The sequence below is a fragment of the Halyomorpha halys genome, unplaced genomic scaffold (genome assembly GCF_000696795.3).
Source record: "Halyomorpha halys isolate HHAL.00 unplaced genomic scaffold, Hhal_1.1 Scaffold29.1, whole genome shotgun sequence".
In the NCBI taxonomy this organism is placed as follows: Eukaryota; Metazoa; Arthropoda; class Insecta; order Hemiptera; family Pentatomidae; genus Halyomorpha; species Halyomorpha halys.
In genome coordinates, this window is record NW_027115892.1 from 705319 (window position 1) to 719975 (window position 14657).

General features: G+C 31.3%; 1 protein-coding gene across 1 annotated transcript; it reads left to right on the forward strand.

Annotated features, from left to right (window-relative positions):
- The first annotated feature begins 830 nt into the window (after positions 1 to 830).
- LOC106683977 (putative gustatory receptor 28a) lies at positions 831 to 5514 on the forward strand. The gene is made up of 4 exons (XM_014425762.1): positions 831 to 1046; positions 2800 to 2868; positions 5071 to 5160; positions 5464 to 5514. Exons 1-4 carry the CDS (start codon positions 831 to 833, stop codon positions 5512 to 5514), a joined length of 426 nt encoding a protein of 141 aa, XP_014281248.1.
- The last annotated feature ends 9143 nt before the right edge of the window (positions 5515 to 14657 follow it).

The following is a 14657-nucleotide window of genomic DNA, read 5'->3' on the forward strand; positions in this document are numbered from 1 at the left end:
TTTCGTCAGTGATTAGTTAAAGTTTTAAATGAGTAGATTATGCTATTGTACAATTTTAATTTGAATGTTCAGTGAAATAATGATTTTCTGTCTGTCAATTACTTCTGAAAGCAAGTCTATACCCTCTGAATTGGTTTTTAATTTCTATGCTATTAATTCAACCCTAATTGAGCCATGAGTGACAAATTAATTCATCAATTAACGAAATGGTTATTATCGACTACGAAGAGAATGCTGTTTCCTACATAAACAATGTCTTTTCAACGTTCCTTCTGTGAAGTTTTCTTTGGCTGGCTAAAAATATGGTCTGCCTCTCCTCTCAAGTAGGGGCTCTAGGGAACCGAATCTTCCTGGTCGCCCAAGCCCTCGCTGTCTTTCCCTTTCGTCTAAAACACGATGGCCTTTCTTTAGACCCTGTTTTATTAGTTTATACGATGGTGACGAAGCTAGCACTTGGTATACACCTCTTGTTTATTGAAGAATCCGCTTTGTTCGTAAGTTCTGTTGCTGCTTATTTTGCTGTGTTCGTTCATTCTATAATCGTCTTGTTTAAAAAGGATACACTTAATACATTCTTAAAACTATTATCAGACAGTGAATTCAGTTTCCTTCAATTGGGGAAAAGATCAGTAACAAAAACAAACGATGCATACGATTATTTGTTAATCATTTTCAATATCTTGACCACATTACTGGACTCGCTCTATCTTCAAGAGGTTAATATCACTACTTTATTTAAGATATGGTTGAGACTCAGCGCTTTAGGAGTACTTCATCCGTTTTTACACCTCGTTCTTGTGATGCAGCGTCGTTTCTCGAATCTCAATGAAATGATTGAGGACTCATCACGGCACAAAGTGTCGCGGTTCCAAGCCCTGGCCGAACTGCACCAGCGATGTGTCACTGCCTGCCTTACTCTCAATGACTGCTTTACCCAGCAAATTCTCTGGATCGTTGCTGCCTTGTTCTTGTTCATGACGGTCACTTCCTATCAAGTCTTTATCGTCATAGAAGCTGACTCTGGTTTCTTTGTTGTTGCCATTAAGGTATTTCGCCTCCTATATTTCATCTTCATCGCCTATACCATATGCATGATCTGTGAGAAGACTTCCATGGAGGTAAAAAAACTGTAAGTTAATTCTTTAGTTAGAAATACTAGTTATGCATTCGACGGCTCATCGATTAAATATCTATTGTAATCAAGTGCGAAATGGTTGGGGTCACAGTCCGGAAAGGAACACAGTATAGTAAAGTGCTTGAATGCCAATGTTTTAACTATGATGGAGACCACCAGCTCAAGTCGAAATTTTACAGCATTCTACTTTATCCTAAGGCCCATTCATTGCCGCAAGTGCCACAGATTCAACTCTCATGTAAACTAAGGAATTTCGTATGATTCCCATACTATCGGATTTTACGCTGTATCTGTATTTTTTCAGCATAAGAACTGTCTCGTAGAGACGCCTTGACTAATAACTGTCGGTCCTTATAAAATCATAACACATTATCTGTTGATAGTTGTTGTTTGCTGCATTAAATCATCAGATTTAAAATTCGTTCCCAAAGTTATTTAAACGTTAAACTTTTTTTATTTATTTCTTTTTTACTCCCTACCTGGTCATTTCTGACATACATGGGTCATCCTATTGGTAACTAACCTATTCTAATAAGAGTGGGAGTGTCAAGTTTTCGTTCCGTGTGGCCAGGAGGAAATAACAGTCAATGCACCCAGACCGCAGTCGAATCGGTGCTGCTGCAGACTCTAGTTTGCTAAAGGTGACGCCTCACCTCTCTGGTGATACGGCCTCGTTTTCAAGTTGAACTACCAGAACCGTTAACAATCTCTATGTTGTGATAGTGCAACCATGACAGGAAACTGGAGCTATGTTCTTGCTGTGTGTTTGTTTCCTGACAACAACGCCAACTATCTTCTCTTTGGTTACATAAACGGTCAACTAAATTCATTATTAATCAAAATTATTATTCTCTAATATGAAGAAGTGCAACCGCAGTGTGGGGTTAGATATACTTTACTTTATATAATAGGTAGAATCATATTATGTATGAAGGCTATCTATGTGCTACTATACAACCCTCTGATGACTCTATTTAACTACTCTTTTAAAATGTAGAGTCAGAATGATCTAATCTCTAACATAAAGATATATTAACGTGCAGTATGTGAAGATAGGGATAAGTTAGAACTAGAGGAATGGTATGTCTATGGTGGGAGATTTCCAGGAATTTGAAAGAGATGGAGCTAAAGCTTGTGTATCAGCTGTCTTTATTGTATACTATTCTTGACGCGAACAATACTTCTATACTAAATACTATCTTTGATGGTTGTAAACAGGGAATATGGAACTAAGGCAGCCCTAGAAAGATTGATATAAAAAAAATTGAATTATGAGAAAGTAAGTCACATTCTGTTCCTCAGGGTCGTATATTCTTGTGTCATGATCATGCTTTGCGTATGAGGTCAACACTTGGAAATTTGTTTTAATTTTTTAATCATAAAAATTAAAGTTTATTTGAAGAGTTAAGTATCACATGGAGCTATCTATAGGCGAGGGTGTTTAGACGTCTACCTGAACAACCTCGTAACTGCAGTGGTGCCGGTTCAAATCCGGCCTGGACGGGGTGTTCTTACAGAATGGAAACAACCTAATCCCCACCAAGGTCAGAATAGGGTGGTAACCTGTAGAAAAAAAAAGAATGGTTAAATATATTGTATGAAGTTTTTCATTAAATATTGTAATCATTTTACTATTGTACAAATCTCTGTTATTTCTGTTTCAGGCCAAAAAGTTCGATATTATACTTCATCGATTACTTATTGTTGACGTTACTCATGACTTAGTGAGTGATGTAAGTTGTTTTTTGTTTCATTTCTAAATATACATCTATATTTCTATTTGGCTCATGTTTCATTGAGAACCTATAGAGACTACCATAGAAGAAAGCTCCAGAGGGCGCATGTAATTTGTTTCTGGTTTAATGAATTTGTTTCTGGGAACTGCCGCGAAATAAATATTGACCAACAAAGATCTGAAACAAGGTACTTTAGGACCTTCACCCTAACGTGCTTGGTTTCGCATCCTAAATGTATTTTATATATTGTCCGAGAGAAATTAAATAATAGTCGATGAAAAATATATGTTTTCATAAATAATATCTGGAGGTAAAAATACGTGAATAGTTTAGTGATTTATTTTTTATTTAGTAATTATTGCTGTTTGTTATATGAACAGGTGGATTTGTTTAAATAAATAACCGTGTATTAATTAAGGTATAAGAGAGACTGTATTTATTATGCCAAATCGGCTTTTTTCTTTACAGAAAAAAAAATTAGCTAGAAACTGCTCGAAAGGTGTTAATTGCTTTTGATATTTGGTAATGGTTGTCCCACAGCCACCGGAAAAAAACCTTTATTAATCGTTTTGTTGTTAAGTGGTTGGTGTGAGCGTTTTCGGCAAGGTCCTAATTTATGTCCTATGTCACAGTGTCTTAACTTTGCCAGAACGCGTTTAAATTAATTAAACAGAGAAAGAAATGAGATGATTAAATTTTGAAGATATATTCAACAGTTTAGGTGAAAGAATAATTAAAAATACTGCCAATTTTAAGACTATCCTATATTATTTAAAATTACTAGATATTTGTAAATAATAAACTTAATGAAATATTTGGTGTGTCGAATTACACGACTTTTCTAATTGGTATGGTTGCATTTTTCAAAAGTTTAAGAGATAATTTTTTAGATATATATACATATATATTTTAGATTTTGAGATCGTAATTCCATAATCATTTTTCTGTAATATAATCGTAAGTAAGTGGTCGATATATGGCCGTATGGAATATGATAATATATTTCATACATGAATACCGCATTAAAATTGGGAGGAGAAAGGGAAAGAAAGTTAAATTTGGCTGCCATTTTGAAATGAAATGGTGGATTGTAATGATGAGTTCCGAGGAACATCGTGGGGTGACCTGTAACATTTATTCAGTTGCAGAGATAAGCTGTGGAAATTAGATACGGGATTTTTTTTTCTTTTAAAGTACGAGGGATCATTATTAACCATAATTAACCAAAAGTATACTGATAACTTCAATATGGTTAGAACTTTCAGTGTAATAATCCTTCTGACCAATGTTTTGACTTACGTTTTGGACCCTTATTAGGGGTAAGCAAAGAAAGATACATCTATGAAAGCGTAAAATCAACGAATAATATATATATATATATATATATAAACGTTTTATGTCAAATGTCCGTATATCCACTTCTGAAAAAATTATTAAAGGAAAATCTCATGTAGATAAGTTAAATTTTTATTGAAAATGTTGGTTTATAACACCTATTTGACAGGGAAAAATTTATATTTTGAAATAAACTGAAAAAATATTTTGGTATAGAATTTTAATTTGTTAAAATAACCTTTAATTTTCAGAAGTGGATGTGTTAAAGTTTGATATAAAACTCCTGCTTTAGTTATAGTAGAATATGAAACAGTTAAATAATAATATATTAAAAAAAATTATAACAATTTGTAGTAGTATGTGATATGGTCATTTCATTTTAACCTTGTTCCGATGTGAGGGTGTTACTGGAATAAAACTTCATTGTCACTTGGTCTGGATTTATGGAGTAAGTCTTTGCTGACATGCTAGTAGTTACATGGAAATAATACGCAACTATTATTTCTTAACTATATTGAAAAATTTAATGATATGCACATTATCTTATTCTAGAACTTAATAAAAACAATAGAGCTAAATAAACTAAAACTTTAATTAGATTCTTTGTAGGAAGATAGTCCGAGTGGTGGTCAATAAAGGTATTAAAATAGTAGAAGAAAACCATTTATTACTAACCAAAGTTTCGCAGCACTTTGAAGGGCTTCGTCAGGGCTGTCAGAATGAAACAAAGATGACAGTTGAGTTCAATTCAACTGACAGCCCTCGTGTCGTGGGACGACACGTTGGTTAACAATCTATTTCATACGGTCAACTATCTTCTTTCAAAATTTTAATTAGGTTCATTAATATTTTGAACTTTTTTAGGATAAACTATTTTATCATATCGCCATGAAGCAAGAGATCTACTTTTCAGCTAACAACGTCTTCTCTATAGACTGTACTCTAATTCATTCGGTAAGAAATAAAATTGTACATTAGTTTGTCACAAAGATTTCCGATAACGTAGTACTATGATTTTGATTAAAATCCACTTTCTAGAACGAATCTTCACAAACATTTCAGTCAGAGTTGGGCAAATATTATTCGAATGACGAGAGACGAATACTTTTTTATTCGTGAATTTTCTACTCGAATAATCAATTATTCGTACAAAACATATGATTAACTTTAGTAAAGAAGTTGATAAATAACTGACAGTTAATTATCATAAGAAATAAGTATTATATCAGTGTTCAAAGAAATTTTTTTTTATTTCAGATGATTTCTGCAGCGACTACCTATCTGGTCATACTTATTCAAATGAACTAAGAAGTGTATTGGTCCATTGAGGCTAGAATCAGTGTATTTTATATTTTAAAATAAAATTGAATTAGAAAAATATATGTTTAGGGAACAGCTCCTGAACAATTTGAATTTACTGTAAACCAAAATAAAATTAAATTTATGGTACTGTGAGGTGCTGCCCCCTGTCGGGCGATGTTGCAACGTGATCCAACCACCTCTTGAATCAACAGGCTATTCAGAGGGGAGGACTGAGGGTTCCAAAACATATGCACCTTTTTTTGTTTTTTGAGTAAATTTTTTTCACCAACATGCAGGAATAGATCCAAAGGAAAACGGTACCAAACCTAGCAGAAGACCTTATAATCAATAATTCATCAACAGGTACCTTAGATATTCAAGAGGAAGAAACAGAACCCACCCAAATCTAAATAAACTAATCTAATAATAACAAGGAGCTTTTTAGCTTTCCACCCATCTAAATCATGTAGCATAAATGTATGTAAATAGCCTTAAATATATTCATTCTATATATTATTATTCTATATATATCCGCTTTATTGACAGTAACCTGTAATATGTGTAAATGAATTGTGTTATCATTAACAATGTTTTATAAAAGTATATTACTGCCATGATAATTCCAAGTAATCTTATTTACTTTTCTTTCTTCATGCAGCTTTTGCCTACTTTCCATTGTAACGCAAGATACAAAGCACTTACTTTTGAAACGTTCTGATTTTGTTATGGTTTGGATCTACTTCGATAAGTGCTGCTAGCAGCAGGAAGCATAATTTTATTCGCATATGATTATTCATTTATGTTTTTACTAAGGAATAAATAAAATGGGCTTGGTTGGATTTGGGATTCTACGCCTCAAATATGGTTAGTTACAAATTATTGAAAACAAATTAAAAGTTAACAAAATATTTCACAAAAATTAAAAGGGCAATGAGTAAGACACAAAATAGTATTGAAATACCCAAAGTGGATGTTAAAGCCACTTCAATCGACTATGTAATTCTGATGGAAAGCTTCAATAAAAAAACAAAATAAAAACACTCTCGCTCTGATGATAAACGTTTATTTGTTAAGTTAACATAAGAAAACATAAACTAAAATAAAAAAAAAGCCTTAAAAAATAAAATATAGAACAAAATTTTAAATAAAACGGCCCTTTAAGAGGAAGCAAAATGAAATAAAAAAAAAAAATTACACAGTTACTAATATTGAAATGAATTAGTGATGGAAGAACTCCGAAGGGTCAGAGTGGATAGGTTCTTTAAGGTACGCTGTGGATGGTCAGAGAGACAGTGTTTTCTTCGAAGTTCACTGTTCTCATGTTGGTGGGCCCTCATGTCTATACGGCCCTCTATCAATTTAAACAGAAAGGCCTTGTGAAGATTCTGACTATCTATACAGAGGCGACCTTAGGCCGTAGATCGTTGCATTATTGTGGCCAAATAATCCATATATGCGGTTATTTCACCATATAAACATTAGTACAAGTAAGTATAAATTCTTAGTTTTAAAACAAAACAAACTACTCACAAAATAAAAAATGTAATTAAATTAATTACAATTTCAAAATATTTACATTTTAATTATTATACATGGGGTTAACAGTGGGAGAAAATGTTTGTATCTTTATGTTCGTTTATTGATGAGGTAAGTAAATTTAATATTATTATTCAAGTAACTTGAGAGGTTAATTAAAATGTATTCGTGTGGGCTACCAATGAGTTGTTTCTTCACTAGATAATGAAATGGAATAATAATTTGTAGAGTACATTTACTCGTTTTGTATTCTGGTTACATATATTGCATATGTACATATATAGCGTTGTAACTTTAAATTGGACGATGGACGTGGGTTGATACGATACGAAACAGGCTTCTAATAGCGTTTTATAGTCTGGCGAATTTTAAAAATTAGAACACTTTGCTTAGAATACAAGTACACGTATTTCCGATTAAAAAGTTGTACCTAATTAATTTAATAAAATAATGAATTAGATATGATTTTTAGTTTTCCGTCTACAATTCTCGAACAGTGCATCCAAGAGAAAGTTATAAGAACCGCATTAAATTCTGCACCGAATGAGAACCATAACGGAACCCAAACTATGCATGGAAGAGCATTTCTGTCCGTCCTGAAACTTACTAATTCGTTTGTTAAAAAAAATTAAATTTTTTAAGTTTTTCTTTCGGTTTTTCACTTATAAAACCTAAATAAATCAATAAATCTACTGGACAAGTTATAAATAAATAAATTAAAGTTAATTAAATTATACGTGTAATGAGTAATATAAAGAACAGTTCGGCCAAGTGTTACGGTTACGGTCGCTACTCCGGTCCTTGGGCTATAATAACTGGTCTATTGGTATCCATAAAAAAAGATAAATACCCCACATAAATAAATGTGAAAAATTTATTATTTTTGATTTCTTTGAAAAATGGAATTTAGGGTTTTAAGATGACGCTAAAAACAAATATGATTTACTGGTACCGAAAAATAAAATTTGACAATCTTTACCCTAAGCCACATTATGTTTTTACAATTTTTTAAATCAGTATTCATTTTTTTATTTCATTTCATCATTCATAATCATTTCTACGTTCTATCAACGTTAAAGTCGGATAAAATGCGAAAGAGTTATATAGTAAACGATTATATGAACAATTGATATCACGAGAAAAAAAAAATCCTACAAATAAATTGCGGTGAAAAATGTATTTCTTTGGTAGAGTGCTACCAATGGGTAATTTCTCTACACGCCTGTATCACTCCATAATAACACACAACAAATTTACTAAATGTATAATTATGTACAGTTGTAAATTTCAATAAAGAAAAAAATTTCTTTGAAAAATAGGATTCAGAGGTTTGAGATGACGCTAAGAAGAAATATGATTTGCTTGTTCCTTAAAATAAAATTTGACCAACTTATCCTAAGCCACATGATGTTCTTATTTTTTGTGAATATAATATTGTTTAATGGAATCAATATTTTTTTTTTTTTCCTGAACCAAAGAGGAATCCATTGGTAATTTTTTTTTAAAAACATAACCATCACTGAGCATCAATATTATTACTATATTGAAAATATTCAGACTGTCCTAAGAAAGTATGGTAATACTTGGTCGATTTTTTCTTAATATTTTAGCCAGTCTATGACTTAGCAATGTACAGACTACATATAGTAAATCGCTCCATTAATTAAAAGTTTATTGTGGACAGAAATTCGACCATTCTCTTTTATATGTATAGATGATGTGATAAGACGGTAACCATGGCAATTGTATTTGATATGGTGATACCACGGTATTTGATAACGACTAACTTTTCCATATCATCGTTAATATTAACCCGCTATAGGTGATTTTTTTTTTTCTAGCTGATCCGGCAATGCTTCACTATTGCTGTATGTGAGGATATATATAGATATTAATTATTTTAAACTTTATTATAATGATTTAGTAACATAATTATTTTTGGATTAAAACGCTGAATGTACTTCAATATTAGTACTATATTGAAAAAAATCCGACCGACTGACATTTTAAAGAGTGATTAGAGTTCTACAAAACGACTGGAACAAAGATGATTTTCATTTTAAGCACCTCAAGAAATCCTTAAATATGAATATATATATTTTTTTTTAGATCCCTCTAAAACAGAAAAAACATGAAATTAGTAGGTTGTATTTACGCTTTTTTCTTATTCGGTGGGTAAATGCAATTAAACTTTTACAATTAAAAAGAATAAGATTAAGTGATGAATTAAAGTTTTCGGAAAAATTGAGGGCGCACTTATAATTAGAAATTGAAGATCCAAGCTCATCTAACTAAAATTTGGGTGGGATTTGATTATTATAATTTTTTAAATATACAATCCTTTTTTTCGAAAAATCAATTTTTTCGACTATGAACTTCGTCTGTTGGGCTTTTCGTTTAAACTTACAAAATAAACACATATAAAGTACGAGCGTTTTAAATTACATGTCAAAATATTAAGGTATCTTATGTAAATTCTTTTCTTTATTACAGTTTTTTGTAAATTAAATTCCATTTCTAAATTTTCTTTTTTTTTATTCTTGCAGGCACATCATTTTTATGTTGCGAAAACTGTTATATAGTGAAACGTAACTTTCGGCACATTCATGTCATTTGAGGAACTGTTTACATGTTTGTTCTGCCACATAAAAAAAAACAAAAACAAAAGAAAAACAGAAAATTAATACATTAAAAAAAATCTAATGATATTAGTTAGTTTTCACATTAAGCACATTAGAAATTTTGATCTTCCGCCATAAGACGTACTAGATTGTCCAACCAACGAATGGAAGACTCTACCAACCAATGTTTTGTAGATCCTTGATGAATTCAATTATTTTTTAATTTGATACCTTCAAATTTTCTTACGTACAGCGATTTTATGCAACTCCAGCCTTGAATACATCCGGAAATTTCACAAGAGTACTCTTAACTATTCCGGCAATGTGATAGTGCTGTAGTGGGAAACTGATAGTGACTATAAATTTATCTTTACGATTGTAGTGGGTTTTTTTTTACCCATGAAAGGAACTAGGTATTGTAAAAGCTATCCAGGATAAAGAAAGATTTACGTAAATTATAAAAACACAGATACATCATAAAAAGCGTTTTTTGAGTCCATACATAATGGATGGCTCAATGCGCTTGACCACCCCAAAAATTAATAGAGGAATGCTAAATAAGTTTCTGCAACTATAAATGAATTGAACGTATCCATTTCATCTTTTTATTTTAAGGAATAACTACATAAGAGGCAATGAGAACAACACTCAACACAATTCCACTTTATTTCAACTAGAAACAAACTTTTTTGAATAGAAATAATTTAATATACCTGGCATTAAGTTTGCAAGCATCAAACACCAATAGGGTGCACTGTAATACAAAAAATAAATATATCAATGTAGAAGTGACATTTCGGAAGAACACTTTTGCGGTGACAGCCTCATACAAAACTAAAATAATCAATTTCACTTTTTTCAAATATGATACAAATTACTTATTTTACTTAGAATGGCTGCGATTGTCTCTATATATTCTAACAATACTATAATGTAAGTAAAGGGATAGCGGTAGCACCATGGTAAGGAGTGATGATATTAACTTTAAGGACTCGGAGTTCGAATCCGGCTGGGCAGAAAATTTATTTTTTTACATTGTAGTCGTGAGTCAACCCTGTGGGTTCAGGGCCCTTCTGGGATCCAAGCAGCCTCATAAATTGGGTAAAAATCTGACGGTCGAGCGTGATTCTGAACAAATCATCTTCTTGCACAACCGTTGGTCTAATGACAGTACTTTCTGACAAAGTACAGAACCCCTGACCCTTTATGGGTTGTAAGTGGTATAGATTTTTATTTTTTTAATAATTTAAGTAAAACGATAAGATAACATTTCATTTATATCATCATTCGGCATTATCATCAAGCAGACTACGAAAACTGGTATGGAAACTCTATTAACTATAAATTTCATAATCTAGAATTATAGTTGTGTTCGGGTTCCACGGTGACGGTGAAGCCATCACAGCCATTATGATCGTAGAACCTAAAATTGGCTGTCCTATATCAGTATTTGCTTGATAGTTGGTAGTACTATCAACTATCTGCACATGCGCTATAAAATGACTGTCATTATCACCGACACATTTGGACCTCTGTGTAATATAATTTAATTATGGATTTCGACATTTGTCCAGATTGAAATTATATCCGAGTCTTAAATCGATTACCAATCAATTTTGTGTTATACCGCTACCTGTTATTATAAAAATGAACCCTAATATTTGGTATTTGCTGATTTGAAAATCTAAGCACTTTTAAAATTATATTTATCAAATAAACTACGGTCATTAGTTAAATTTCATGAAACAGTTTTAGCCAACTAAATATTTGTACATACTGCTTTCTTGAAATAATTATTTTGTGACGTTACAATCCTTTTAAATAAAGTAATGTACTTATGAAATAAAGTTTAAAATATATAAATATTGTAGATAAACTACATTATATAGCGATGGTTCACAACCATTGCAGCAAATATTGTAACCACTACTATAGTATAAACTATATGATAGTTTCCATAATTGCAGTATTTACTGTCACTAGGCTACTATCATAGAGTTTAAATCATGGCAATGCCTATGACGGTTAGTAACGTGGCTGTAAAGTATGATCATGGAAATGAATTTTAATGTGACAGTTGCTTCACTGCTGCTACATGTACTGCTTGCTGTTACGCGAAATCCAGTGCGACAATACTACTACAACAGTAAATTTTGCATGATGGTAACTGCTATGCTAGTTCAAATCATTGCTGATTCGTGAAACATGAATAATTATAATCATGAAATAAATATATCAAGATATAACATAGGTAGTTATTTGATTGAATTTAGTTCATCAAATAATCATAACGAATAATATTTTTTTTGGAAAAACAACATTATTTGATAAATCAATTGTTAAAAATATTTTTATTGTGTAATATTACATTCTGTCTTATATTTTTAGACAATAGTAATAAGGATCATAGAGCTCATTCACACCATATTTACAAATATATAAATTAAATGATAAAATAATAAGAAATAAAATAAACAAAATAATAATACTAATAAAAACAGAAATAGAAAAAAAAATTAAATTTAAAGTAAAATAACATTTTGAAGGCAATCATTAATATTTACATTCATCCTGGGGAATTTCGAACCGAGCCCTTCACCCACTTTTGGAGGAAAGAACAGGACTCAGGACATCCCGGCATTTATCTCTCATCCGCGTCACTGCTAAGTCATACATTGAATAAATTAAAAAAGTCTCCAGGTCTTATTATTTGGTGTCGAAATAATTAAACACTCATACCATATTTGCAATGTAGCTAGTAACACAATTCCCATTTTCGTAGGACTCTGAAACCCGCAATACGTTCCAGTTACACAGTAAAATTACTACGGGGCTATCGAATCACTATTTTATAGTCCGTAGAACTTCTGTTCTGGGAGATATCCACAGAGTTCACACTTGAACAATGTTATAGAAATTAAAACAGTATTTATAAAAAGTAAGCCACTCATTTTTTTAATGTTGTTGGATTTAACGCAATTTTAATTACATCAATAATTCATTATTATTATTTTTTAAATAAAATTATTTATAATAATTATTATTTTAACTCCTTATTGTTTAGGAGTCCTTTGGTGTTATGTAATATGATTCTTTATTTTCTAATAACCCTATTACCTATAACGGGCGGAGATAAATGGCCACTAAAGCAATCTAAATTTTTGGAAAATACAAAAATAGCTGGTGCACTTCATATCTAATATCACTTCACCTGCTTCGATGACGTTTATTGCGTTCACACATACGGATCCGTAAGATACGCCGATATTGTCGTATTCACCAAATTCGGAGGCACGGCTCTGGTCTTGGATCCGACGGTAAGATTTGAGAGTAATGACCTCGAACAGGAGGGTGGAGTGGAAAGGGGGGGAAAAAAAAAGATATATATGAAAAATGCGTTCCTTTCCTTAAGGAAAAATTCCGCGAGACCTTCGGAGAGAGAGAGAGGCCTCTGGTTTGGATCTCGCGAAACAATACCAGATAGAACAAGGAGCTTTTTAGAAGGCCTAGGTGTTAGCATTGGGGATATTGTGATCTTGGCGGAAAATATTATTTTGGACTTCCTGGGGATCATACATCATCACCTACATGGGCATTAGCTCTAGATTATTCATTGTTTTATTTATTTATTTCATATTCATTGTTTTACTTATTTATTTCATATTCATTGTTTTATTTATTTATTTTAGTATAAGGACCTGTCAATTTGTGAGTTTTAACTTATTTATTCCCTTAATTTATTTAATTATTTTTATTTTTATTTATTTATTAATTTTTTTCATTTCTTATTTATTCATTGATGTATTTCTTTTAACCAATTTTTTATTATATTTTCTTTTAAATCTATATATTTGTTTTGCTTTGGTAAATTTTTATAATAACAATTATTTTAATTATGTTTAATATTTATTTGTTTGTTTTTCTGTAAACTGATCTACTGCTGTGACTATTATTTCTCTGGTTTGATTTCACATTGCTGTCTAATGATGAATTTTTTAATGAATCACTGGAGAGAATCTGAGAGAGTGAATTGGGGAGAGTGAATTTGTCGATAAGATGAAATAAAAATTGTGAAATGGTGAAATGGAAGGAACAAAAAAAAAGGGAAGAAAAGGAATAAATTGAAATATTTGAATTTAGTATGTAGACTGGAATTGATTGTAAAAGGAAACTATGGGAGGAAAAGAGAAAAAAAATGTTTCCTTTCTTTTTTAGTATTTCATGTAAATATATGTAATTTATATATGTCCGATCACGGATTGATTAGTATACTGTGTAATGTAGCAACCCCACATCATAAACGAGTATTTGGGCAGCATAGATGAATAAAGCTCTCTCTCTTTAGCCCAAATATGATCATGGTGTGAAACCTAATTTTACCTCTTCTATAATAACAATTATTTTAATTATTTATACTTAATTTGTTTCTTCTTTTTTGTTTCTGCTATGTTTTAACATTCTCAGTATAGTACTATAACACATTACAATATTAACTTCACATTACGTACATATAGTATACGGTTTCGCATGGAGTATGTGCACTTTTTAAATAAATTTCTCCTCCTTTGGGTTACTATGCAAGAGAAAAAAAATCTTATACATGAGACCAACTTTATTACTGGGATAAGGAATAGGGACGGAAGTTGAGATATCATTGGGATTAGTAATTGGATTCAATATGAGCATAATTTTAAAGATCAAAAAACTTTTCTTTTTTTTTTAATTATTTATTTATTGTAATTTACAACTGTACAAAATAATACAATAGGTAAATATGTAGTATGTTTCATATACACTTGCAAATCTTGGGAAGGAACCACTCATTGGTGGTACTTCAAACATTAATTTAAATTAAAAGGTCCCGTGGCCATCTTCTTTTCAGACGCCTCGGGGGATTATCAGGGATTGTTAAGGATGAAAGATTAAGAATTAATGGGTTAGGATGGTTAAGGAGTTTGGAATAAAAAGACGCCTATCTGTTTTGGGTCAAAT

Bases quoted from the DNA above. Each gene is read 5' to 3' on its own strand.
- LOC106683977 (XM_014425762.1), top strand. From the start codon at position 831: ATGATTGAGGACTCATCACGGCACAAAGTGTCGCGGTTCCAAGCCCTG. The intron at 2,869-5,070 runs GTAAGTTGTTTT...GAACTTTTTTAG, and splicing joins CTCATGACTTAGTGAGTGAT to GATAAACTATTTTATCATAT. The intron at 5,161-5,463 runs GTAAGAAATAAA...TTTTTATTTCAG, and splicing joins ACTGTACTCTAATTCATTCG to ATGATTTCTGCAGCGACTAC.